The 27,873-nt window shown below is 58.0% G+C and overlaps 2 protein-coding genes and 1 non-coding gene across 3 annotated transcripts in view; 2 read left to right on the forward strand and 1 right to left on the reverse strand.

Moving 5' to 3' along the window:
* Window positions 1–354: 354 nt before the first annotated feature.
* Window positions 355–13,994, forward strand: DAND5 (DAN domain BMP antagonist family member 5). Its single transcript, XM_057540459.1, is given in 8 exon segments — window positions 355–608; window positions 610–679; window positions 4,474–4,550; window positions 4,552–4,654; window positions 4,656–4,697; window positions 6,058–6,189; window positions 8,741–8,963; window positions 13,840–13,994. Coding segments are annotated over 8 exon segments (1,056 nt in total).
* TRNAD-GUC (transfer RNA aspartic acid (anticodon GUC)) lies at window positions 7,150–7,221 on the reverse strand. The gene has a single exon. It is a non-coding gene; the product is annotated as a tRNA-Asp (tRNA).
* Window positions 13,995–16,463: 2,469 nt separating the features above from the next.
* The window catches only part of NFIX (nuclear factor I X), a 95,867-nt gene continuing 84,457 nt past the window's right edge, over window positions 16,464–27,873 (forward strand). Inside the window, exon 1 of the mRNA XM_057540482.1 lies at window positions 16,464–16,767. Coding sequence (XP_057396465.1) covers window positions 16,741–16,767 — 27 coding nt within the window. The 5' untranslated portion in view covers window positions 16,464–16,740. The remainder of the gene's footprint in view (window positions 16,768–27,873) is intronic.

The following is a 27,873-nucleotide window of genomic DNA, read 5'->3' on the forward strand; positions in this document are numbered from 1 at the left end:
CGCATGTCACAACTAAGATCCTGAATGCTGCAACTAAGACCCGGCACAGCCAAATACAAAAATAAATAAACATTAAGAACAAAACAAAGCAAACAACAACAAAAAAGGTGGATCTGGAGGGAGTTCCCCGGTGCCCTTAGTGGCTAGGACTCAGCGCCTTCACTGCCTAGGACCCGGTTCAATCTCTGGTCAGGGAACTGAGATCCTGCAAGCCACGCAGCTCAGCCAAAAAAAAAAAAAAAAAAAAGAGGGATCTAGAGAGCACAGATTCCACCTACCAGACAGCAGGGTTGGCTGCCCAGGACCCTGAGCCCAGTCCCAGACTGACCAACAGACAGAAAGACAGACAAACAGATGATCCTCAGCCAGCTGACCACTCTCTTGAGCCTGCTCACTGGGGCCTGGCTGCCCACAGGCTCAGGGAGGCCTGGACCCCGAGGCCTCCCAGCTCAGCCCCAGGCTGCTGCCAATGAGACTCAGTCTCTGGGTCAAGGGGCCCCAGCTTTCCCAGTGCCATCCTCTGCCCTTGGCAGCTGGAAGGCCTTCTTGGGCCTGCAGAAAACTGGGCAGCTGGGGACAGGCAGGCTGCAGCATGGGCAGGATGTGGCCATCACTGTCTCTGCCACTGGACCCGCAGGAAGTGGCCCAGGAGATGTGCAAAGCTGTGCCCTTCACTCAAGTAGGGGAAGGAGAGGGCTGGGTGTCAGTGTTGACAGAGCACAGGCTGTGGTACCAGGCAGATTTGGGGTCAACCCTGCATCCTTCAGCTAAATGTCTCTGAGCTTCAGTTTTCTCCCTTGTAAAATGGGGCATAAGCATCTCCCACCTGGGCCAATGCAAGTGCTGCCATCTTGGTCTCCCAGCTTCTGCTATGGCCACCCTGTCTCCTGAGTCTCGTTTTCCATCTAGTGGCCAGAGGGCATCTGGGAACACCTGAGTCTGATCACATCCCTCCTCTGCTCAGAACCCTCCATGGCTCCCACTTCACTCAGTGTGAACGTCCAAGTCCTTCCTGTGGCCCACAAGGCCCTGCACAAAATGCCTGTCATCTCCTGCCCTTACCTCCTCCCACTCTCCCCCTCACGCGCTTTCCTGCTGCTGCACCAGCCATCTTGCTTTTCTCCAGACACACCAATATTATGTCTACCTCAGGTCCTTTGCACTGGCTGTTCCCTTTGCCTCTAGCGCTCCCCACCCCCAACATTCTATGGTTCCTTCTCTCACCTCCTCCAGGTTTTTACTCAGATGTTGTTTTAAAATGTTCCCCCTTTCTGCTTTATTTCTCTCTGTAGTTCACATCATAACCTAACAAATGAAATTGATTTTGTAGTCGCATTTACCGTCTATCTCCCGCACTAGAATGTTTGCTCCACCAGGGCAGAGATTTTTATGTCTTGTTCACTTCTGTAGCCCCATCCCTGCTCTAGAGCAGAGCCAGGCACACAGTGGGCACTCAGTAAGTATTTGTTGAAGATTGAATGAATGAATGAATAATAGTAGTACTTGCCTCCTAAGGGCTATCGGGCAGCCTGAATGAGAGGGGTAAGGGAAGCACTCTTACAGCTGCATTCAGTTGGCGCTCCATAAAGGTTTTGATAATTCATACCGTGTGTTGTTTATGGCCCAGGTTTTGGAGCTAGGCGTACCTAAGTTCAACTTCTGCCTCAGCTGCTGATTTCTGTGTGACCCAGGGCAAGTGGCTTTCCTTCTTTATGCCTCAAGTCCCACCTTTGCAAAAGGGAGTTAATAATAGTTGAGAACTCATGCAAAGTGTTTGGCACCATGCCTACCAGGGTGTCAGTTCCCAAGACCCCTTGGCTTGTTATCCATTCAGCAAACTTTCATTGAATCCAGACAACTCGGTGGTATCGCACAGCCCTGGACCAGCTGCCTCAGTTGCCCCATATAGCCGTGCACACTGCACACAGCAGAGGGGACCTCTGACCTGGGATCCAGCTGTGTACCCTCTCCCAGAGCTGCAACTGTCCCAGGGGGGCACAAGGATGCTCTAAGGGCTAGCAGTCCCCTCGGCAGCTGTGTAGTCTTAGGCAAGCAAGGGACTTCTTTGAGCCTCAGTTTCCTCATCTGTAAATGGGGATGTTAATGGTTCCAGCCTTGCAGCATTGTGGGGAGGAGGGAGTTCCTCAAAGGTGAGCAGCATGGGCTCGGCAGGGTGTTAGGGTTCGGCAAGTGTTAGGTTTTGTTATGATGCACCTCTTGGGGCTATAGCCACAAACAAGATGGAAAGAGTCCCTGCCTTCAGGTAGTGAATATTCTGGGAGAGAGAGGAACATTAACAATCCCCCAAAGAGACATAACAATAAATTGCTATGAGACCCTGGAGAAAGAGACGAGGATGCTAGGAGAAAGACTGCCAGGAGGGTGAAATTTGTCTTGGGGGTGCTTCTGAGGAAGGAAGGATAAGTTGGAATGAGCTCTGGGAAGGGTGGATGGAAGAGAAGTCCAGGTGGAGGGCACAGCAGGGACAACGTCCCGGAGGCAGGCACAAGTTTGGTGCATTGAAAGAACAGCGAGGAATAGAACTACCATATGATCCAGCAATCCCACATGTCCAGGGCATATACCTGGACAAAATTATAATTCAAAAAGATACATGCACCCCTATGTTCATAGCAGCACTATGCACAATAGCCAAGACATGGAAACAACTTAAATGTCCATCAACAGATGAATGGATAAAGAAGATGTGTACATATATACAATGGAATACTACTCAGCCATAAAAAGAACGAAATAATACCGTTTGCAGCCACAAGGATGCAACTAGAGATTATCATGCTAAGTAAAGTCAGGAAGAGAAAGACAAATACCATATGACATCACTTATATGTGGAATCTAAAATATGGCACAAATGAACCTATCTACGAAACAGAAACAGACTCACAGACATAGAGAACAGACTTGGGGTTGCTGAGGGGGAGGGGGGTGGGGGAAGGATGGAGTGGGAGTTTGGGGTTAGTAGATGCAAACTATTACATTTAGAATGGATAAACAACAAGGTCCTACTGTATAGCACAGAGAACTATATCCAATCTCCTGGGATAAACCATAATGGAAAAGAATATAAAAAAAGAATATATATATATGTGTGTGTGTAACTGAGTCACTTTGCCGTACAGCAGAAATTAGTACAACATTGTAATCAATTATACTTCAATTAAAAAAAAAAAAAAAGAAAGAAAGAATAGGGACTTCCCTGGCGGTCCAATAGTTAAGACTCCGTGCTTCCAATGCAGGGGGCTCGGGTTTGATCCCTAGTTGGGGAATTAAGATCCCACATGCCGCATGGTGCGGCCAAAAAATTAAAAAAGGGGGACTTCCCTGGCAGTCCTGTGGTTAAGACTTCTCTTTCCAATGCAGGGGGTGCGGGTACGATCCCTGGTCAAGGAGCTAGGATCCCACATGCCTCGGGGCCAAAAAACCAAAACATAAAACAGAAACAATATTGTAACAAATTCAATAAAAACTTTTAAAATGGTCCACATCCAGGAATAAAGACGCAGATGTAGAGAATGGACTTGAGGACACAAGGAGGGGACGAAGTGAGAGAGTGGCATGGACATATATGCACTACCAAATGTAAAATAGATAGCTAGTGGGAAGCAAACGCATAGCACAGGGAGATCAGCTCGGTGCTCTGTGACCACCTAGAGGGGTGGAATAGGGATGATGGGAGGGAGACGCAAGAGGGAGGAGATGTGGGGATATATGTATATGTATAGCTGATTCACTTTGTTATAAAGCAGAAACTAACACACCATTGTAAAGCAATTATACTCCAATAAAGATGTTAAAAAAAAGTGGTCCACATCAAAAAATAAATAAATAAAAAAGAAAGAAAGAGAGAAAGAACATCGAGGAGACCAGGGTGGCTGGGGCAGTGAGGGGGGGAAGGGCAGGGAGATGTGGAGGCGGGAGGGTGGATGGGGGGTGCAAGGTTTAAACAGAGAAGGGCCATGATCTGGGAGCAAGTTGATAGATCCACTTAGGTGGAGGAGATCATAGGAAGAACTAGCATTTACTGAGTGCCAACTGTGTGCCAGGCAATGAGCTAAGGGTTTTCTGTTTAATCCCCCCCAGGGATCCTGGAATACCACCCTTCCTATTGTCCCTCACCCCTGGAGGTGGCAGCAGCTTCCTACAAGTGCCAATCCCCAGGCCACCTTATCCTTATCATCATCTCCTGCTAGGGAAAAGCAGCCCTGCTCTGTATTAATTCTCTCTGTCCAAAGGCCTAGAGTGGTTTTCTTTTTTTTCCTGGTTGAACTTTGATGATTTTACAGGTGAGAAAACTGACGCCCAGAGAGGTTGAGTAAGTTGCCCCAAGGCACACAGCCAGCAGATGGCAGAGTCAGAATTTGAACCCAGGCATCCATGCCTCTCTAGGTAGGATGAAGTCTCTGGCTCCAGATTCCACTGCCCTTGACTCATCTCCCTGCCTCTGGCCCCAGGTGCTCTCCCGGCTGGGCTTCATGGCTGTCCACCTCCTCAATCACCTCTGCTTTGGCCACTGCTCCTCTTTCTACATCCCCGCTCATCCTCTGCAACAGCTGTGTGCCCACTCGCACGCGCTGGGCACCTGTGTTTCTCTGGTGTTGGGCGGGCAGCCCAGCCTCCCGTCGCCAGGTGAAGGATGTCCACTGTGCGGGTTGAGGGGTGTCAGTGCAGACCAAAGGCACGAGCTGAGCATCACGAATGGACACACAGATGCACGCACCTTGGAGAGATGGGGGAAGACAGGCTGAGAAAGATGCCAACCTGGACCATGCACACTGGGTCCAGCAACCAGGGACGCAGGGACTGCCAGACAGGTCTCCAGAGTCCTCACCCTGCTCCTAGGGACGCCAGGCACAGCCCCAGCCATGGGGGTGGACCACTCATAGTCAAAGTGCATATTTATTGAGCCCTCGCTGTTTGCCAGGCCCTGCTCTAAGTCTTTGATAAGTACCAACTCATGTCATCCTCAGAGCAGCCCTGTGACATAGGGATTAGTAGCATCACATTTTACAGAAAAGGAAACCTGAGTCCCAAGAGGCAAAGTCACTCACTCAGAGTCACACAGCAGTACATGGCAGAGGTGGCATCTGAACCCAAGGCATGGTGGTTCCTGTTTTTAAATACCAAGCTGGATCTCCTCTCACAGGATGAGTCAAAGACACTCCCAGCTGCAGGAAAGCTAGATGGCCCCACCCAGACTAGGAGATGCAGTGATGACACAGTCCTAGCAATCCTGAGAAACCAAGGCCGGGAGGCAGACGGAGCTGCTGGGGGAAACCTGGGTTCCCCGAGTCAGAGGCAGGACACACGTGCCCCCAGCTGCCCCTCCTGTCCCTCCCCACCCCCCCACCCCCAGTCTCCACACAGCACCGTGCCCAGTGTGGCATCTACAGGAACCATAAAGGTTGGCCAAGTCTAGCTGTGTGTGTGTACGTGTGTGTGTGTGTATTTCTCCAGTTGGGATCTCCTGGGGGTGGGTGGCCCTGTGCTGGAGCGCGGGCATCAGGGGTGCTCCTTCCTCAGCTGGGCTCAGGGTATGCAGTGGACGAGGGCAGCCTGGCTTTGGGCGGCTGGAACCAGGGCCCTAGCAGATGGGCCCGTCTGGCACAGACGCGGGGACATGTGGCGCTGTCAGGGTTGCCTCCAAATGCCCCCCGGAGCGCAGGGCGGGGGCTGGCCAGGCCCCCCCTCAGCCTTCTTCCTGCCTCAGGAAGGAAGGCCCCAGGTGAGGGGAGCAGGAGGAGGGGACCTGAGGAAACAGATGGGCCAGTGGGGCGTGGGAGCCTGTGACCTCTGACCTCACAGGCCTGCACAGAGGGGTGGGAACAGGCCAGGCAGGCAGCTCCCAAGGCCCTGCTCCAAGGGCCCTGAAGTGGGGGGTGATCACCAGGGGCCCACAGAGTCGGGGGCATACTCTCCCTCCTCCCTCCAGGGTTCTGTGCCAACCCCAAGCAGTGTCCGAGTGGGCAGCTCAGCCCTGGCACCGCGAGCACCCCTCTCTCTGGCAGGCATGAGGCGCCTGCTTTCCCCCCTTTCAGCTGTGCCCACCTCCTGCCAGCCGGGGAGCCAGCTGGGAACCTTGGTGCCAGGGGGGCCCCCGGAGTCCCTGCCCCCTCCCGGGCAATGCCAGCCGGCCCCCACCCCCACCCCCCAGGCCCAGTAATGGGTGGGTAATGAGTGCTGGGGGAGCGGGGGAGGGGCGGGGAATGCAGGTGCCACAGGCGCTGGCACAGGGGCCGATAATCAGGTTTGCCAACGCCATCTGTCACCGCGCGAGCATCTGGGGCTCAAGGTGACCCTGTCACCCTCAGTTACAATTACGAGTTTGGCATCTGTATTAAAGCCCGCCAGCCGGCCAGGAGGGGGGGGCGGAGCTGGGGTGGGCATGGGGGTGCGCGGTGAGCCCCGTCCCGGGGGTCCCGTTCCCAAGGGCTGCATGGCTGCCAAGGCACAGGGCTTCTCTGTGCCTGGGAGAGTTCGTGTATGTGTGTGTGTGTGTCTGTGTGTGTGTGTGCCAGCCTCCACAATTCTGTGAGCGAGCGTATCTGCGTGCAGGGCTGGGAGTCATGGGTTTTTGTGTGTTCTGGGCGTGGTGGTTGTGTGTCTGAGCTTGGTGGGATGGCTAGGGCTGGGGGGCAGCTCTGAGATCATGTGGGTACACAGATGGGCATGTGTTCATGTGCTGGGAGAGGAGCGTATGGCAGTTCCAGGTGTCTTTGGGTGACGATGTGTGTCCGGGTGAATGCATGATGGTGTGTGTGTGTGTGTATGTGATTGTGCATGTGTATCTGAGGGTGTGTGGTGCTGTACACCTGATGGTCACAGGCTGTATGTTTGGGTGTGTGGGTCTGTGTATAAAATCCTGCCGAAGTGTGTATGTGTGTGTTTGTGAATGAACAGGGGCAGCAGCTGGGAGAGGCTCTGTGTGGTCACTGCAGGGCTCCTCTCCTGCCCCTTCACTTTGTTCCTGTCCTCACCAACCCCTGCTGGCAGGGCTCTAATGTGGGGGACTTGGGGAAGGCAGGGAGCTGGCTCTGAGGAGGGCTCTGGGTTCTTGGATCTGGATTCTGGGTTCTTGATTCTACTTTTTTTATTTTTTGGCCGTGTCACGTGGCCTGTGGGATTTTTAGTTCCCTGACCAGGGATCGAACCCGGGCCCTGGCAGTGACAGCGCCAAGTCCTAACCACTGGACTGCCAAGGAATTCCCGCTGGGTCCTTGATTCTAGATTCTGGAGGATAGGATCTAGATTTTTGGATTCTGGATTGTGGGCACTTGGACCTGGATTTTAGATTCTGGGTCCTGAGTTCTTGGATCTGGATTCTAGATCTTGGTATCTGGGATCTAGATTCGGATTCTGGATTCTGAGATCTGGTTTTGGATCCTGGGATTGGAATTCCAGGCTCTGAATTCTGGGTCTGGGTCCTTGCTGCTGGACCTTGGCTTCCTGTCTCTGGGTTCTGTGTGTTGACTTTGGCCTGTCCTCTCTGCCCTTCTATTCAGATACCATCCCCTGCACACACCCCACCCCCTAACCTGATGGGTGCAGATAACATGCATGGCCACCAGGGGACACCCTTGGTTCAGATTTGGGCCAAGCTGACCTAGACGTGGAGGAGTTAGGGGACCACCCTAGCCCGGATTGACACAGCTCTTTGAGGGGGACGGGGACAAGGCTTCACCTCCCTCCCCACCCCTCCCAGTGTCGGCCGGTGACTGATGTCTGTCAAACATGGAGAACTGGACCCAGCATCCCCATAGATACCAATCGGGATCAAGGGACAGGGTGCCCAGTCAGTGGGTCAGATTGGGCAGAAGGCACGTGTGTGTCTGTGAAGGTGTCAATGAATGTAGGGAAACATCTGTGCCTGTGTGAGGGTGCACTGTGTGTCTGGAGTGGCCACATATGACAGCGTTCCCATGGAGCCTGAACCCGTGTGGTGGCGTGTGGCCATGTGTTACCGGGACTACGTGTCTGGCAGGATCCTCATGTGACGGCACATCTAGGGGCCGTATCTGTAACTGTGAGTGCCACTCTGCTGTGGGGTACTAGTCCCTGTCATATGGGTGTGTCTGGCTATGACCATGACTGGGTCACTGGGTGGTTGTGGGTGTATCTGTGGGTGTCACTGTGCTCATGAGGGTGTCTTGGAGTGTCTGGGGGAGGGTCCCCGAAGACTGGGACCCTGTGTCAATGTCTTGTCAGCTGGTGTGTGAAGATGTGTAGGAAAGAGGTGTGCATTCTGAGAGTGTCGAACTAGGGAAGGCGTGTGGTCCGAAAGGGGGTCGAGAAGGGACCAAGGTGGGTGGGACCAGAGGCGCTCAGAGCATTTCTTTCATTTCTTCCCTAGGTATCTCCGACCCTCGTTCTCACTGGGTTTCTCTATGGCAGTGTCTCTTCCCACCTCTCAGCATCTCTGACTTTGTCTGCGGGTCCTGGTCCTCTGCCTCATCCTGTTGCCAGGCACAGTGTGCTCCATGGGTATTGGCTGGCTGGTCCTGTCTCCCACTCCAGCCCTTCATCTTCCATCTCGATCTCCGACTCTGCCTCCCTTTGGCCCTTTCTCTCTGTCCTTCCTTATTTGTGCGTTTCTCTTGCAGGTCTCTCCCATCTCTCTTTCTCCATCTCTGTCTCTCTCTCGGCTTCTAAGTGTCTTTGCCCATCTACAGCTCTGTCTGTCTCTCTCCATCTCTTGTCTCTCCCCGTCTCTATCTCTCCCAGTCTCTGCCGGCTCGAGTGGGTCCGGGTAGGTCCGGGACAGCCCGGCCCGGGCGCCGCTGCGAACAATGCCCCATTCACGCGGCCAGTCAGCGCCATGGCAACGCGCCCGCCCCGCCCTCCCCGCGTGCGGGCCGCTCGTGCCAAGAGGATGCCATGGTTACGTCAGGCGCGTGCCCGCCCCGCGCGCTCGTGAAGGGGCCGGGCCAGCAGGGGGCGCTCCGCGGTACCCTCTGCCTGGAGTCAGGCGAGGCCATGCTCCTTCAAGGGGCCTTCAGCCACTCATTGCCTCAGTGTCCCCTTCTGTAAAACATCAGGGATGGGCAGAGTGAGATCCTGTGTGCTTCTGTGTGTGTGTGTTTTCATGCCTGTGTGTGATGGTGAGTGTGTAGTTTGGGTGTGATGGTGTATCTGTGTGTTTGTGGTCTTTTGACTGTGTGCCCTTGTGTTTGTATGCCTGGGGTGTGTGTATGTGTGTGTGTGTGTGTGTGTGTGTGTGTGTGTCGGTGGTTTGGGTGTGATTATGTGCTTGTGAATTCGTGTGACAGTGTGTGTGTCCGTGTTTGCATGCCTGAGGGGTGGGTGTGAGAGAGACAGAGAGAGATGGTGGGTGTCTGTGGTTTGGGTGTGATTATGTGTTTGTGATTGTGGGTTCATGTGATAGTGTGTGTGCCTGTGTTTGCATGCCTGGTGTGTGTGTGTCGGTGGTTTGGGTGTGATTATGTGCTTGTGAATTGGTGTGACAGTGTGTGTGTCCGTGTTTGCATGCCTGAGGGGTGGGTGTGAGAGAGACGGAGAGAGATGGTGGGTGTCTGTGGTTTGGGTGTGATTGTGGGTTCATGTGATAGTGTGTGTGCCTGTGTTTGCATGCCTGGTGTGTGTGTGTGTGTGTGATGGTGGATGGCTCCGTCGTTGGGTGTGGTTGTGAGTTTGTGTGACGGTTGTTTGTGGGTCTGGGGGTCCGTGTTCACAAACTCATATGTGCCTATGTGTGTACTGGGTATAGGTTCCAAGGACTGCCAGGGCTTGGCTGAGCCCCCCCTCACCTGAGGGCCTCCTGGCGCAGAAGGGGGTGCCCAGCTGCCTGGGACCTCCGACTCCCCACAGGTTCAGGAGAGCCCCAGCTGTTGAATATTCATGAGGCAGAGGGGCTGGCACCCACCGCCTACAGCTGCGCGTCTATTAGCCCCCCTGCTCTCCAGGCTCCAACTGCAGTGGGGATAGGGGGGTAGCAGCGTGGGCCTCTCCCCGTCTCCATGACTTGGGGGGCTGGAGGGCTTCCTAGTGACTACTGTGGGGGTCATGTCAGTGTGCCTGGCTGCTTGTTGGGATGCCTAAGGGACTGTCTCAACGTTGTGACAGGCATTGGGGAGAATGACTGTTGTGTGACAGGATGTCCTTGTCACTGTGGTGTGGCTGTCCCCCACTGTTTCTTTGTAGCTCTGTCCGGGGACTCTAGGCAGTGTGAGATGTGTGCCTGTCACCTGCAACAGTGAGACGCTGAGTGCATGTCATCAGAATGTCTGTGAGCAGTTCTGCAGTGGCCTGTACCTGCTGGCTACCTGTTCTGTGACAATCAGGGTGTGTTGTCGCGTTATTGGAGCAACTGGTTGGGTTCAAACTTTGCTCGAGGGGCAGCTGTGCACCACACCCTGGGAATGAAGTGCTCAGATCTGCTTCCCCTCCTTGTGACCTAGTGGGGCAGTGACTCCGTGTGGCCACGTGGCTAACACAGCTGAAGGGGCACCCGGACCGGGTATGTGAGTGTGCCCCTGCTGGTCAGACACTGATACAGTGTGAGGGTCAGTGTGTCAGGGTAAGTGTGAGGATGTGTGAGACAGTGTGGTTGAAGGCATGTGTGACCAGAATCCTTGAGGCTGTGATGGTATTTCTGTGTGCGACAGGATGGCTGGGGGTGTGACAGGCAGGGTTGCTGGTTGAAGGTGTGACAATGTGGCTCTGTGTGTGGTTGAAGGTGTGACAGCATGTGTGACAGTGTGACTGAAGATGAGACAGTGTGGCTGTGTGTGGCTGTGTGATTGAAGGTGTGATGGTGACACTATGTGTGTGACAGTGAGTGTGTGATGACATGAGCCAAGGGGCTATGACTGCCCCGCCCCCACCCCAAGGCTGCACAGGGAGCCCGGCTACACTGTCACACACAGCTACACTGTCACATCCTCAGCAATGCTGTCACATACAGCCGTGGTGTCTTACCTTTGTGCTGGATCGAGAGGCCTTGTGACATGGGAGTGGCAGCTGCTCAGCCTGAGGACACATGTGGGCCTGAGACAGGGGATACCTGGAGATCCAGTGCCAGCCGGGGCTCTGCCTTGCTGCTCTGTCTTCCCTCTGCAGGCTGGGTTGGGGAGTGGCCTCCAGATGCGGTGGGGATGGGGATGAGGGGGGCTCCTCTGGTCTGGGGGACTCCAGCTTGGGCCCTGGTATGTGGCTGGGTGGCCCCTGATGCTCAGCCAGGGACACAGTGCGGCCGGCCTCACCCCCCTGATACCCACACCCTGGTCGGCAGGGTGGTGGCAGCACACAGAGGCCCCATTCAGGAGCCAGGGCCAGGTTTCCAGGACGGGTGGGGTGGGTCTCCAGCCGGCTGCAAATGAAATGTTTCCCCAGCTCCTTCCCTTGCCTCCAGATGAGCGTTAGCCACAGGAAGCCCTGCCGCCTGCCTGTCCTTGGCGCTAGCCGTGCTGTGCTGCTGGGGCACGTGTGAGTGTGTCTGTGGCACCTTGTGCACAGCTGCGGGCTGGCCTGAGTATCCCCATTTGTGATTTGGCGATGCCTGTGTGTGTCTTTGGGTGTCAGTGTGTGATCAGTTGTGACAATGGATGATCCTGTGTGTCTGTGTATATGTGATCTGTATATCTTTGTGTCACCCTGCGTGTGCCACATCTATGGATGATTTTGAGAACATCTGTGTACATGACTCAAAAGGTCTGTAAAACTTTGTGTAATTGTGTGACCTTGTGTGGCCTTGTGTGTATCCGTGTAACTGGACTCAGCCTATGATTCTGGGAGTCTGTATAACTGGGTTTGTCTTTGTGAGTCAGTGTAAATCTGAGTCTCTATGGGGGAGGTCTATGTGATGGTGAAGGTCTTTGTGTGTGACTGGAGTGTTATTGGTGTCACTCTGTGGGTGGCTCTGGGGAGATCTGTGTGGGATTCTCTCTGCAGCCGTGTGCTTGTGTGTCTGTGTACTAAGGGTGTGCGACAGCATTTCTGGGTGATCCTGTGTCTGTGTGTGATTACGGCATTTTACATGACTGCCCAGAGGAGGAGGAGGGTCTGTATCTTTGTGTGTCTGAGCATGCCTGTGTGTGTCTTTGTGATTCTGTGTGCACGTGACTGTAGGAGTCTGGTGTGTGTGTGTGGCATGGACGCAGGTGTCTGGCCAGGTGTGCCTTGACAGTGGGGCTGTAACTCCTCACTCCCCACTACAGGTTCCCAGCCCAGGGAGGGGGCAGCGAGCACAAGGCTAGGACCCCAGCCTGGGCACAGACCATGTCCTCCAGGCTGGGCAGGAGAGGCGTAAGGCCCTCTTGGGGAGTGGGGATCCCCAGTCCTGCCAGGAGGGCCTAGAGCACCCCTCCCCGACCCTGGCAGCACCCTCAGCCTGGCTCTTGACTTATCTTGTGTACCAGATGTTCATCCTCCTCTGCGGAGAGGCCTGCCCACCTGCCCCGGAGCCCAGCAATGCCTGGCCCCACCTTTGGTGGCCCAGGACTTGGCTGCTAGAGCCCAGATGTTTTGGTACCACCTCCCACTGCCCCCAGCATCCTGGCTGGGTAATGCCATGGGCCTGGTGCCCACTCCTCCCTCCTCCTCCCCCCGCACACCTGCATTGTAAGAACACACCTGCTGCCAGCCACAGCCAGGTGGGCAGCCCCGGCAGGGAGGAATGTGGGAGATTCCAGCTGTGGCATCCCAGCTGTACACAGCCCCCCCGGCAACACCCTTCTCCCCTGTGATTTCTCGAAGGCCAGGTGTGGTCCTAAGACCTGGGCTCTGGGGGAGGGGGGAGGGGGAGGGGGAGGGGGGCCCCGGGTGTCCTCCAGAGCAAGCCCTCAGCCTCTCTGTAAAAATCCTCCCAGCTGGCAGCTGTGGAGGGGGGAGCAGAGTGGATGTGGATGTGTGTGCATGGTGTGGGGGGTGTTTGTTGTGGGTATGGGGGTGGTCTGAGCAACGTGGAGAGAATTCTGAGTGCGGATATGTTCATGAATATGGGGAAAATGTTTTGTTTGTGGGAACATGGATGGATGTGCGAGTGTGTAAGGAAGAGAGAGGGTGTGTGTGTGCACACAGGGAGGGTGTTGTGGTGTGAGGGTGTGTGAATGGAAGGATGGGTGTTGTGTGTGTGTGGATGGATGTTGTGTCTGTGTGTATGAATGGAATGCGTGTGTGAAGTGGGTATGGGATGCTGGTTCAAGCAGAGCCCAGGCTTGGCGCCAGAGGCGGGACAGGGAGGGTGAGGAGGGAGTGGGCAGACCCCAGCCCTAGGGCCTGGCACGGATGGTGGAACAGGGCTGGGAGGACAGGCCGGCAGGTGGGGAGAGGACTGGGCCGAAGTTGATGGGACTTCTGAGGGGTTACCCCTTCATGGCTGTTTGCAGAGGGGCAAGGAGGGTCCACCTGTCTCTCGAGGTCTCCCCAATCCCCCAGTTACACTAAAGATCCCAGACACCCCAAACCCTTCAACCATTCCTCCCCCTTCCCCAAACCTTTCCTATTGTCCCCCCATCCAGCCCCCCACAGGCCCACACTGCTCCAATGTCCCCTTCACCCAGGCCCCGTAACCCCCCAGATTTATCCTCTGCTCCTTCCCTCAGCCATCCAAGCCCCACCTTGGCACCCCAAACCTCTCCTGGGCATACATATCCCTAGTTCCTTCTCCCAGACATTGCAGCCTCTCTTGGGCCTCCTCAAAGGCCCCCAGACCCATCCCTGTCCCCCCGCAACTTCCTGCTTCCCTCCCCTCCCTATTCTCCCCCCCTTAACCTCACATCCCTTTCCTGAGCCATCCAAGCCCCCAGCCCCTTGATCCCCAAATCCCCTTCCTGCCCCTCCCCTCAGTCCCACATATCCTCCAGTGCCCTCCTGCAGCCCCTCCTCCATCCCCCCATGTAGCCCCGCCCCTTCTCCTCGGCACCCGCCCCCCCCCTCCGGTGCCTCCTCCCGCACGCCCTCCGACTGCAGCGGTGGAGGCTTCGGCCGGGAGGCAGCAGCGGCGGCCCTGAAACTTTAAACGGTGTTAAAAGTTTCTGTTTACGAGAAGCCCTTGAATTTTTAAGGACGTATCGATTCCCTCTGCCACGGCCTTTCATCGGCAGCGGCTGCGATGCAGAGGGGGAAGGCTGGGTCGGATCGGCGGGATCCCAGGACAGAGCCCCCCACGTACGGCAATGACAGACACACATGTACCCAGGCACATCCTCAGGCACACAGAGACCTCCCTCCCTGACACACATGCGCACACACACACCTAGTCACACACACCAACACAGCCTGATACACAGACCCATATCTCTGAAAAGACACAGAGCCCCGCTCCCTGACACACACAGTCACCTGTGTACACATACTCTGGTACACACAGATCTTCATCACTGCCCCAGACTCACAGGGACCCAACAGAGAGAAACACATTCCTAGTGACACCCATTAACACTTTCAGCCACACAGACCCTGATCACAGACAGACCCCCTGGGTCACACACACTCTGGGATGCGTAGAGAGACCCACATCCCTGCCACACATACACAAGCTTGTTACGTACACTGACACTTGCTGACAGAAAGAGCCTCACAGCTGATGCAAACACTGTGGTCAGCTCAATACACACACACACATATTCACCTAGGCACCCTTGTCATCCCACTTCCTGTCAAAGACCAGACACTGCCAAGGTGACCTCTACACCTAACTCCCACTAGAATGTCAGCACCCCCCATCGCAGGGTCTTTTGTCTTGTTCCCTACTATGTCCCCAGTGCTAGGCACAGAGCCTGGCAGACACTCACCCTCTGACTCACAGACACCCCAGGTACACAGCCAGACCCGCATCACTGCTACACCACACTGGCCCATTCAAAGAGACTCCTAGACGGACATACACTGACCTGCACCTCCTTTCCCCCAGAGGACACCCGGACCCACCCAGACTCCCAAGAACACAACTCTGGCCACCCTGCCTCAAAGATGCAATGTGACCAGGAACACATCCCCTCAGGCATATTTTCACATGGACATACACACACGCCTGGGCATCGACACCCCTCCAACAGACAATGCATAGCTGAGAACTGCCACAGCTTCTTGCCCCAGGAGGGTGAGAAAGTGCTGGCTGCACCTGGCAGCAGGAGGGAGCTTTGCCTCAGCAGGAGCTGCCTGGGGGCTGCAGGCACCACCTCCCCGCCCACCCTGGGGGTCACTTAAGGGCTCCCCTTGCCCCCATGCCAGGGTCCTCAGCACAAACCTTTCCCCCCATTCCTCTTTGCTCTGGAAGTGGGGGACCAGGGGCCTGCATGAGGGGAATGGAGCCTCCCAAGGGGGTGTGAATACATGTACCTGAGACCTCAATGCCCATTTCTGTCCCTGATGGTTGGGCTGTGTGGTCCTTGCTAGATTTGTGTGTGTGTCCATGATCAGGGCCAAGTACAAGTGTGTGTGTGTGTGTGTGTGTGTGTGTGTGTGTGTGTGTTGGGAGTGGGGCGTGGGAGGGGCCTGGGTGTATGTGTGTGATACCTGTGTACATCTGGGCATCAGGTGTGTGGTATGTGTTCCTGTGTGCTGTTGTCTCTGCCAGTGTCACTTTGTATCAGGGTCAGTGCTTTCCCTGTGTTTGGCATGTATGTCCTGGTGTCTGATGGTTTGTGTTTGTGTGACAGTGCATTAGTGCATCCGTTTTGGTGCAGCTTTGTGCGTGTGTTGTATGTGCATTTGGGTGTCTATGTATAGGAGTTGTGTGCCTGGAATGTGTGAGGATGTGGTTGTGTGATCATGCCAGTGTCAATGTGTCAGCATGAATCTGTATATGTCAGCATGCACTGGTGTGTGTGTCTTGGTGTGTATCAGTGTGTGTCTGTGTGAGGCCCATATTGGAGTGTGTCCACCTGTATCTGGGAGTCTAAACATGGTTTGTTGTTGAAATGCATATGTGTGGGTATCATGTGATGGTGGGCCCTGTGTGCATGTCAATGTGTGGGTTGTGGGTTGCTTTCCTAGTCTTGGTGGGGGGGTGTCGGTGCATGTGTGTGGGTTGTGTGCCTATGCTGTGTGCGCGTAGGTGACTGCGAGTGCTTTGTTGGAATGTGGAACGTGTGGCAATGCGTTCTGTACGTGACATGTATGGAGGGCTCCGAACCTCACTGCGTGTCAGCGTGTGTCTGCTTTGGAACGCGGGCCAGCACGTGTCGGGGTGGCCGTGTTGGCGTGCGCCCCCGCGCGCGCGTGTCTGAGTGTGTGTGTGTGTGCATGTGTGCGTGCATATGTGTGTGTGTTGTGTGTGTGTGTGTGCGCGCCGGCCGTCGCTCCCCCGCCCTCCCCGCCCCTCCCCGCGCCCCTCCTCTCGCCCGCGCCGCCCGCCCGCTCCCTCTCCCCGGAGTGCGCCGCTTCCAAACTTTGTCTAAACTTTCACTTTCACAGCGCGGCGGCGGCGGCGGCGGCGGCGGCGGCGGCGGCGGCGGCGGCGGGCGAGGGTGACCGGCCGAGCGGCGGCGGCATGGAGTAGACGCGCGGCGGCGGCTGCGGCGGCGGACGCGAGAGGCAGCGGCGAGCGCGGCGGCGGCGGCGGCCCCGGAGCCGGCGGGGCCGAGCCTGCGAGCGGCGAGCGCGGAGCGGCGCCGGGCCGAGCGCGGGGCCGCGGGCCGGGCGGGCGCAGCGCGGCGGAGGCCGGAGGAACCGAGCCAGAGCCGGAGCCCGAGCGCGGCCGCCGCCTGCCGGGCCTCCCCTCGCCGCGGCCGGCCGCCGCGCTCCCGCCCGGGAGCCCAGCTATGTACTCCCCGTACTGCCTCACCCAGGTACCGGCCGCCGCCCCCGCGCGACCCGGGAGGGGAGCGGGCGCAGGAGGCCGGCCGGCGGCGCGGGCGGGAGGGCGGAGGGGGCGCGCGGCGGCTGGGGGGAGTGAGTCCGCGGGCGGCCGAGGGGTGCAAGCCGTGCGGTGGGGAGTCCGGCCACGCGTGCGGGCGCCCCCGTGCGCGTGCGACCCTGGCCAGGAGGCAGACTCCTGTCGGGGGTTCCGGGGGCTGCCGGCTGCGTGCGTGGCGCTGCCCCTGTAGCGCGGAGCGGGAGTGCGTGTTTGTGTGTGTGTGTGTGTGTGTGTGTGTCTGTGTGTGCGCGCGCGCGCGCTCGACTGGGGTGCAGTGGGCAGCGGGACTCCCGCCGACCTGTGGGCGACTGTGGCGTGCACCCGGACAGCGTGGCCGCTGGCAGTGTTTGCGGGATGACAGAGTGGCAGGGGGTGGTCCCGAGGGCGCAGTGCGGGGACTGGGTCTGGCGGCGCTCCCTGGGGCGGGCGCAGCGGTTCCCGAGGGTGGCAGCGGCCGGCGTGCGTGGTGGTGGCCCCTGCGTGCCGCCGGGGTGCCCCGGGCGGGCCGAGCAGCCCGGGCGTCTCCCCAAAGTCTTTGTTCAGGCCTCACATGGGAGCGGGGCTAAGAAAATGGCGGGGCTCCCAAATTTCTGTGGGGCAGGGGAGGGGAGGGAGGGGCGGGCGGGCTGCCAGCCCTGGCCGCGCCTCTTCGCCGACCCTGGACGCCGCAGCCGCGGCGCCCCCCCCCCCCCCCAAAAAAAAAAAAACTTTCCTCGGCGCAAACTTTCCGGCCCCAACGACCCCGGCTGCCGCGCGGTGGACCAGGCGGGTTTGGGGAATCCCGTCCCGCTGCCCGGAGGCGGGAGGGGCTGGCGGGAGCCGCGGACACTGCCGACAGTGCTGGGGCCACGCCGCCGGGTCAGCCGCGGGCGCTGTGCCGACCTTGGCGCGCTGCGAAAGCGCGTCCCGCCTCCAGCGAAGTTCCCTGCACTGCGCTCGGCAGGCAGCAAAGGCCCGGGGGATGCCTGCCCTGCCACCCCACCCTCTCCGGTGGTGGCTCCTGGCTCTGAGAGGGCACAGAAGCTGCCCAGAGCCCCACAGCAGCCCTGGTAGCGCTGTCTGCTGGGCCACGCTATAGCTGGCATCCCAGACTCCGCAGAGGCGACACCTGGGGGCTTCCTAGCCCTGCCTGCCAGGAGGGCCTGCGTTTGTGGGGGGAGTCTCTAGGCCAGACCTGGGTCCTAATTGTCCCCTTTGCCAGTCTGAGCCTTGCCAGCTGTGTGCCAAGTGTGCCCAGGCTGGGAGTGGGAGTCCATGTGAATATGGCTGCTATGTGGGTGTGGTATTGGCGAGGGGCTAGAGGGTATGTCAGGGGTGTGTGTCAGCCCCCCCCACGTAACAAACAGAATGCCCACACCACACTCTTGAATCCACAGATGCAAGTGTGTGTGTGAGTCAATCTCGGGGGTCTGCTTGTGGCCTTGTGGATCAGCCGTGGGCAGCCCTGTGTGTATGGACATGTGTGTGGCCCAGGGTGAGGGTCTTCCTGTATAGGATGTGAGTATGTGTTGGTGAGGTGCACATGCACACGTATGTATCACGGTGTGCATGCAGGTGTGAGCAGGCACTCTGGCCACTATGACAGTGTGGGGGACCCTCATATCTGTGCCTCTGACTGGCCGGCCACCCCATCTTGGGCCCCCGCACGACGACCCTACCCACCTACCTGGGTCTGAGCTGTGGCTGCCTTTGGTGCCACATTTGCTTGGCCGGTGTGGCTGGTATTCGGGGCCTAGTGGGACCAAGACCTCATGCTTGAGCGGCCCCTGGCCCACCAGCCGCCAGCTCGGCTCCCTGGCCTACCCTCCTCCTCGGCCTGGGTGAGAACTTGGCTCTTCAGATGTCACAGACCCTGGGAAAGAAAATGCTAGCTGATCCACTGGTGACAAGACTAGGGAGAGGCTGGGGCAGCCCCCAGACTCAGGGTGATGGCCAGGGCTTGGCTCTCTGACACCTTCGAAGGGAGCAAGGGCTCAGCTCTGTGTCACAGGCCTGAGTATGCCAGGGCGTGGGGGGAGAGAAGGGGGCACGGACTCGCTAGATTGAGCCCCTCAGCTCTGGGTAGGCGGCTGCTGTTGGCTGGTTAGCAGGGTCCAGCCTGCCCCTCCTGACGGCCACATTTCTGGGAGCTAGTCTGTTTTTATAAATCTTTCTGCTTCCATAGTTTGCTCTGCCAGTTTCTGTCTTTTCCTCTATCTCTGTCTCTCTCTGCCCCTTTTCCATCCGTCTCTCTGTCCTATATCTTTGACTGTCCTTGTCTTTCCCTGTCTCTGATTCTGGTTCTGGCCCCATCTCTGCTCCCCCCCTCCCCCTGAGTCTCGGACTCTGTCTCTTCTCTGGCCTCTGTGTGTGTGTGTGTGTGTGTCTCTCTCTCTCTTTCTCTCTCTCTTCTTTTTTTCAAACCAGAATTGGCTTCGATTTTAAAGTCAATAAATGATTGAGCAGGAACGAGCTTGGAGCAGCGGGGCCCTGGTGGGGAAAGGCACTGTGGGCGAGGGGGAAGGGCGGGTGTGGGGGGAAATCTCCTTCTGGAAAAAGCATCGAAATCCAGGGCGGCTGGGCGGGGTGCTTGCTGGAGCTGCTTGAGCCCACTGCAGCCATGGGCCTGTGTCCTCGGTGGAGGGGAAAGGGGTGGATGGATGGCCCCGCACCCCTAACAAACAGCGGCACACAGGATGTGGACACACACATACACCACCACTGCCGCCAAGATGAGGACATGAACGACATGTTTATGCTGATGTCCAGACACAGCAAGTTCGGCCATGGACAGACGAACTTAGGGACACAGGAAACGGTGGACCTGTGTTCTCTCCCCACCGGCACACACACACGAACCCCTTGAGATGGGATATGTATATCGACATAAACGCACGGAGACACAGCGATACCGTCCAGACACATTCGAATACAGGCTGACTCAAGTGTGTGTTCACCCCCACACTTACACAGACCCAAGGGCACATACCTTTACACAAGACACAAGGCTGTTGGCTTACCTGGGTGTGTATACAGACACGCATGTTCGCCGACATTCCCTGCCACACGGCCCCACGGGAGCAGTGGAATGTTCACGTACCCTTGTTTCCACGCAGCCACATACACACTCCTTCAGGGGAGGGGGATGGACTGGGGCCTCCCTGATGCCCCCCCAGCTCTCTCCCTGGGTCTCTGTGGCCACCCCTCTGTCCCTGTGAAGCTGTTTCTCCCTGTCCCGGCACCAGCATGGGGCCTCCTTTATATGGTGCATTTTCTGCCTGCTCTGGCCCTGCCTGCTTCATGTCCACTGCTGGGGTGGGAGGTGTGTGTGGCCACGAGCTGGGACAGAGTAGGCCATGCCTGGGGTTAGGTTGAGCTTGGACAGACTGAGCTCAGAGCCGAGGGCTCTGCTGAGTTAACACGGGGGCAAGAGGCTCCCCTCTCTCTGGGGGCTGGAGCCAGGGGTCCTGGCCCAGCCAAGAATGTCTTGTGTGGCCTCAAGGGCTCCCAGGTGGAGCTGTGGGAGCAGAGGTTGAGCGTTAGACTTTGCAAATAAGACAGCGCAGAGTTTGAGCTCCAGCTCTGCATCTTACATTCTGTGACCTGAAACACAGGATTTTCTTGGTCTGTAACATGGGCAATAAAAAAAATAAATAAATAAAAATTAAAAAAACAAAATGGACAATAATAGTACCTACCTCTCATGCTGTGATTAGGCTCAGTGTCATGCCTGGCACATAGCATGTGCTCAAGAAAAGGAATGATGTGTCATTTCGGTTATCATCATTAGGCCAGCCCCGGGCCCTCCCAGCGGAGGGTAGGCTGCTTCAGAGGGATGGAAGCCAGGGTCAAGCACCTCCCAACCAAAGAAATCCAAATGGACTTTCTGGAGGAGGAAGCAGGAGAAGAGTTTGGAAGGAAAGAGGCCAGCTCATGGCCCAGCTGTTTTCCCTTAGGTGGGGTCCTGTAGGCCAAGTAGGGGACGGCAGGGGTTCAAGGCAGGGAGAGGTGATGGTGGGGGTCGGGGAGGGGGCAGGGAGAATGCCAAGGCCTGGGCTGCCCCGTGGGGGCCAGATGCCATTCTTGGGGGCTTTGGCTGCCCTGGCCCTTTTCCTGACCTTGACCAGGCCCGCTTTGGGGCTGGGCTCTGAGGCCTTGTGCCAGAATGTGCAGGAGTGTCTGTGCACATGAGTGCCCAAATGTGAGTGGGGCAAAGAGCCTAGAGATCTGAGTGGGTCCCAGTGGTGACCTTAGGGACGTCTGCATGGCTCCAGAATCATTTCTGCATCTGCATCAGGGCATTGTCACCTGGGACCAGCATGGGGACAGGATGCATGTGTGGGACCCTATGTGGGCACTTGGCAGGGTCAAGTGGGCGTTTCAGGTATGTGCAAGGGGTGGGCATGCAGCTGTGGCTGACAGTGAAATCCCCCCGGCACTGACCACCTGCTTCCACTTCCAACCTGCTGGGAGCCTGGCCTTTTTGGTCTGCTTGATTCCTGTCCTCTGCTCTTGAAGTGCAAGTGTGGGGTTCTCACACTTTCCTCCAGCTGGACCGATAGAGGATGAGGAGGCCCGGACAACCGTGCTTCCCTCCAACACAGTGCTGAGGATGGGGCTCCTGTCCCTCCTAGCTGAGGTGGGGGAAAGGAGGGGGTGTCTGCACTTTGCTACCCCCGTGGAGGCGAAGGGGCCAAGGGAGACATCCCCGAGCAGCTCCCCGGGTTCTCCCCGGTTCGCATGTGTGTTCGTCGGCATGGTGAGCCTTAGAGCCACCATTTTCCCGAGGACGGCAGTGTGGCTCTGCGTGTGTGTGGGTCCCTTTCCAAATGTCCCTGTGTCCCTCCGGAGGGTATGTGCCTGGATGCTGCCTGGTGTCTCTGAGGGCCATCCCAAGCTCCGTCTCTGTGTATTCGGGTGACGGGTTGGTGGTGTGTGTCACCATGTGTATCGGGATACCTGATGTGGTCTTTGTGTCACGGTGCCGCTGTGGTATGTCACTAAACAAATCATCGAATCCTCTGGGTGTCTGATCGTCATGACAAGCGGTGTATCCGTGTGCCTTACCGTGCATGGCGGCCTGTTTGTGTTGACATACCTGTGTCAATGCGTGCGCCTACAGGTATCGTCCCCATGGCATTGTGCGTCCTGGGCTTGTCCCTGTGACCATCAATGTGTGTTTCACCACATGGGCCCCTCTCCCTGGCCTCCCTTGGCCTCTTGGCACCTTGGGAAGTGCCCACCATGGCGGCCAAGCTAGTGTCTGGGAGCAGGCTGGCTTCTTCGAGGCTTCCCATGAGGTCGGGCGGCCATGGTGGCCCTGCTGTGGGCCCCACCCGTGCCCCTGGCCCGGCATGGACAGAAGCCCGTTGTGTGGCGAGGTGCGGGTGTGTGTTTGGGCCGCCCACAGGCCTCCCTCTGTCTGCCCTGCGCACATTGATCTTGGCTTCTGCCTGTGTCCGTCCTGGCCTGGCCAGCTGGGGTGTCCGGCTGTCTCTGTGGGCCAGAGCCCACCGCCCCCTACCGTCCCCAGCGGCCAAGCCTGCTCCAGGTCCCACACCTCCGTGCTGCCCGCTGTCCCTCCGAGGCTCTGAGAGCACGGATTTGGAAACTGAGGCCCCCTCCCTGTTTTCCCCCGCCCCCCTCTCTTTCCTCCCTCTCTCTTCCCCTCCTCCCGCTCCCTCTCTCCCTCTCTCTCTCTCCTCCTGCCAAACGCATCTTGGCTCTGTCTGAATATCTCTCCTCCTCGATTTTTGGCTCCAGCTCTGGGCGCGTTCACTAAAAGAAGGGCTAGCTCCCCCCTTCCCCGCCCCCCTTCCTTGCTGCCTCCCCCCCCTCTGGAGGAGCCCCTCTGAGGGCGGGAGTGGCCGCATGCAGGGGCCTGGGCCCCCAAGCGGGCTTGGCCAAGGGGGCACAGGCCTGGTGGGCGAGGGGGCTGGGTGGACTGGGCCTGGCAGCCCGAGAGAGCGGTGGCCGGGGTGACCATGCTGCCCGGCTGGGCGGGCGGCCGGCTGGGGAGGGGTCGGGGGCACAGAGCTGGGGTGTCTGGCTTCTGGTGGGGCTGGCAGGCCTCTGTGAGGCGCAGCTGTGCCCAGAACGCCGAGCTGCGTTTGCCATCACTACCGATGTGGCTGCGCCAGCGGGGAGGGGGAGGCGGGTGGCGGGCACTGCGGCGCTCCATAGCCAATCGGAAGCCGGGGTTGCACTGGGGAGCTCTCCCCCCACCGGGCCCCACCCTGAGGGAAGCTGGGGTTGGTGGCCAGCAGTGGGTAGGGGGCAGTGCCACCACCGCCGCCGAGGACCCTGCTTCCTTGGTTGAAAGCTCGGGGCCAGCCTTCCTGGCACAGATCGGGCAAGGGCCGGGGTGGGGGGGTCTGTCCCCACCTGAATCCGCAGGAGCCAAGCTGGAGTAAGGGGCAGCTCAGAGGCGCACCTCACCCCCTTGGCCCCAGGAAGCGGCTTTCAGTCCGGGGCAGCCAGGAGCTGGGGGTGGGGGGCGAATCATCCAGGAGGGTCCGTCCAAATATCGGCTTCAGTAGAATCATCTCGGGGGTTTATTCCGGGTCCATCTCACACAAAGTCGCACACTCTCATTGGCACACACAGGCACAAAGAATCACGCTGTCACACAGGCACGGCACACCCTGGCACAGCACACAGGAGCACACAGACACAGGCGTTCCCACACACAGGCTCGCCTTCGCACCCAGACACCTAGGGATGCCCGCCACACTGAACACAGCGGCTCGTGCTCCACACGCAGGGACACACACATGGGTGCAGACCCTGGGGCACACACGGTCACACGGTAACACACCGTGAGACACACGGCGCAGACACAGGCACTGCCACCGCCCAACACACAGGAGCTCACGGCCCCACAGACACGTGGTGAGAAGCACACGGCACACGCACACAGTGACACTGTCAGACACATGGTGATACACACACACCTGGCGATGTCTGGGAGCATTTGGTTGTCGCACCTGGAGGGGGGTTTGCCACTGGCACCTAGTGGGTGGAAGCCAGGGGTGCTGCCCAATACCCCACAGTGCACAGGACGGCCCCAACCACACGTAATCGTCCAGCCCCCAATGTCAACAGTTACACGCACGGGCCCAGCTAGCCCCTGACACCCACTGCGCGCACACACACACGGACAAGAGTCCGGCTGACACAGTATCTCACAGTGTCTTGCTTAGTAGGACCCAGGTTTTGTCACAAATGCAGGGCCCCCCACCTCTCACACACACACACACACACAAGCCCAGGTGCAAATGGTGTGGCATGTACACAATCCCATGTTGCTCCAGCACACAGGGACGAGGGTCACACCCACACACCCATTCACACCTGGGCCACACCTGGCCCTGCTTGGAAATGGCACCTGAGAGGCGAGACCTGCCCTCCTTTTACCTCCCCTCTACTTGCTGGCCGTCTTTGAGCAGCAGATCCAACCACCCCAGCCTCTCCTGAGGGAACTGGGAGCTCTGAGTCCCTGTGCTGGTTTGTAGAGGCCTGGGGGATACTCCTGGGAGGCCACATGCCCACCCATGCCCAGGACACCCTGGCCTTCTGGGCCCAGCGGCTAGGGGCCCCCGTCTCACAGTCTTGCTTCTGGCAGCCATCGAGACAGTCCAGGATGGTAGGCGAGGCTGACCTCTAAGACTCTTGTCCTCCGTGTGGCTGTCTCATTAATCCTCTGGCCGTTGACTCCTCATTTCTGACTCTGGAGAAATACGACTGGTGGAATCATACAGGAAGAAAGTGTTTTGTAGGATAATAAGTGAATGAGTGTTTGTCCTAAAAATCATAGCAATGGCCAAAGTGTGCTGTGTGCTCGCTGTGTCTCGACCTGTGCTGAGTGCCTTCCTAGCTTGTCTCCCTGAATCCTTCCACATGAGGCGGGTGTGGCAAGGGTTAGCTGTGCCCATGTGTGTGTCTGACAGTATATTAGGGCAGGGTTTCTCCACTTTGGCACTGTTGGCATTTGGGACATTTGGACATTATTAGGAGAATGGGGCCTCTGAGCCAACTTCCTGGGTTTGAATCCTGGCTCTGCTACTCACTAGCTGTGTGACCTTGGGCAAGTCGCTCAACGTCTCTGGGCCTCAGTTTCCTCTCACAGGGTTGTGGTAAGGATCAGAGAGGAGTTGGCTTATCCAGAGTCCTTTAAAACAATGCTTGATGTGAAGTAAATGCTTGATTTTATAGATGAAAAACTGAGACTCAGAGAAGAAGCACCCTGGGACAAGGCCAAGGGCTAGAAAGTGGTGGAGCCTGAGCCTCTTCTCTGATCGCCACCATCCTAAATCCTACTGATGGGACAAAAATGCAGCTTATTCTCTGGCCTTTACCAAATTTCGGAGTGGGCCTCTAGGCCTCCATACCCCCATTTGAAGTATGTCCCAGCTGTTGGCCCTTGAACCGTCCTTACTGCTCTGACCTTCAGATCTTTTTCTGTCCAGGGCTCAGAATGAGAGTGGATGGTTATCTCATCCCCTCTGCACACCCACTGGCCAGGCTTGCCCTCACCTTCCTGGCAGGGCCCAACACCCTCTCCCACACATTGCTGGGCACCTAGCCGAAGCCCTCGTGGTGGGGGTGCAGCCAGGGGCCTGTGCATTCCTTCCACAAATATTTGTTAAGCACTTCCTGGGTGCCAGGCCCTGTTCTAGGCCCTGGGGGCTCGGCAAGGAGCAAAATCAGTGGAGGTGCCAGCCCCGGTGGGAGGATAGACCGTGAACCCGATAAACGAGGGAGGGTCCAGCACTTGAGACAGCGATAGATGTTATGGGGAAAAGAGAACAGTAGGGTCCTCGGAAGTGCTGGGCAGCTGTGGTTTCAGCAGAGGTGGTCTGGGAGGCCTCGTGGCTTGGTGTTGACTTTCAACTCTGTTGCTCTGCCACAGCTCAAGTGCGGCCTCCCAGGCCCTTTGCCCTCTCCAAGGGGGCGGTGCAGAGGTCAGGGGTACGTGACTTAGCATGGTTGCCCCCACCGTCTGCCCGGAACGCACAGCCTGTTGTTGCTGCAGTCTGAGGTCATCCATTATCCGTACTTGTGCATACACCGTATGCTGCCCGCCTAAGACCTGGGGACAAGATGGCCGGCGCCTCTTCTCTACAGAAACTGGGCGTCAATGGGCACTGGGCACTCTCAACTGTGCCGCTCTGAGCTGGGGGGTGGGGCTGGGGCAGCTGGTGGCCCGGAGTGGCACTTCCACCTGGGCCCCTCAATTTAGCTCCCTTGGGGCGGGTCCAGTTTATTTTTACCCCAGCCTGTCACCCTGGCAGTGCCAGGCCGTGCCATCTTTGTAGGGTCTTGGGGACCTGCCCAGGGCTTGAGGGGACCTGGCTTTGTCTGCTGGACCCCCGATTCCCAACTAGGTCCCCATCTCCCTCCACCCCCAGAGCTCCAGGTGTGAGGGCTCTGGGCTGGGGCTAGTGGGGTAGGCACTGCTGGCTGGCAACCATCGTGCCCAGCCTGGTGGCATTTGGTTTGGCACCCTGCCTGCCCCCCACCCCCACCCCATGCCTGGGCAGAGCCGAGCGGCTGCTGCTGCCAGTCTCCATCTTGAAGCTTGGGGTGGGGGTGGGGGAACGCTGGGCACCTCCCGGCCCCCTGTCCGCCCCGTGCCACCTGGGGCTTGTCCCCCATGCCTACTCCTTGGAAGGGCCCGGGCTGCTTTTCCCGCTGCCCCTTTGCATCCTGGAGCTCGGCGAGGATGCCCGCCTGGCTTCCATCTTCCCTGCTCACTTCCTCCCTCTCTCGCCTGCTTGCCTGTAATGGCTCACCATTTTTGGCATCTCCTCCCCCTCCCCCTCCCATAGGCGCCAACCTCACTTCCAAACCCGCCATTGCTGGCTCTCTGGCCTCTGCTGCCTGGGGCTGGGACCCTGGAAGAGAGAGTTTGGGGGGCCGAGCATATGGGCATGAGGGGGGATTTCTGGGTGCTTGTGTGAGTGTGTGTCTGGAGGGGGAAACATGCTTCGAGCCAGCTCGTGCAACCAGCCTCGAGGTTGGCAGAGCTGGGCTGCAGAAAGGGGGTGGCGGAGAAGTGCAGACTCTTCCATTTCTGACCGGCCCCGGGGCCTCGTGTCAGCCTCTGGGCCACTGGGAGACCAGGTGGGCATTTCTGTCCAAGCCGGGGGTCTGGACTGGGAAAAGCAAGGCTTCATTTGTAGGGTGCTCCAACCCTTCCTCCCCCAAGTCACCCCCATCCCCAGGACTTCAAGTTTTCTGTTTCCCCCGCCCAGAGCCAGGGGTGGGGGAAATCAAGCCCCACGTTGGGCACTCGTGCCCCCAGAGGGACAAGGGACTTCGGAGGAACCGGTTTACTGCCCCCCCCACCCCAGCTCGCTGCCCGCCTCTCTCGGCACTAAACAAAGTTTGCTAAGTAACTTCAAATGTTATTTGAGGACGGCCTGGCCTCAGCCCAAGGCGGCCCTGTGGAAACTTGTTTTTCGCTGCCGAGGCTGCAAGTATCAAAGACACACTTTCGAGGGGGGGGGTGGTGGGTGGGGTGGGGGGGTGCTTCGACGCTTCTCCCCTCTCTCTGGCAGGGGCTGGCCCTGAATGGACACATAGACACACAGAGGCCCGCACCGGCAGAGGGACACACACATCATGCTGTAGCTTGCGACACCAGACACATGACAGGCAAGGACCATAGCGCTCACTGATAACACACACAACACACACATACTGACACACCCAGGGGGGAGGGAAGGGTTTGGAGTGTGCTGCCCCCAGCCCACAGGCCCTGGGGTTTTTCCAGCTGGTGAGGTTTTTCCACACTGGGAAAGTGCATGGCCACGAAGCCTGGAGTCCTGCATTCTCAGGTCTCGTGGGCATGAGTGGGTGCTCAGATGGGTCCCCTCCCCTTTCTCAGCCTCAGTTTCTCCAACTGTAGAAGGAGGCACTGGGCCCAGAGGGTGTAAGAAGCAGAATCCCACACTGATGAGAAGAGTGCCTGGGTTGGAATCGTTGAAGGGAGGAGTGAGTCCCTAATAGCGGGGTCTGAGCATGAGGCCTGGGGTACAAGCAGTGCTCATAGGTG

Source organism: Balaenoptera acutorostrata, chromosome 2 (genome assembly GCF_949987535.1).
Source record: "Balaenoptera acutorostrata chromosome 2, mBalAcu1.1, whole genome shotgun sequence".
NCBI classification, from domain to species: Eukaryota; Metazoa; Chordata; class Mammalia; order Artiodactyla; family Balaenopteridae; genus Balaenoptera; species Balaenoptera acutorostrata.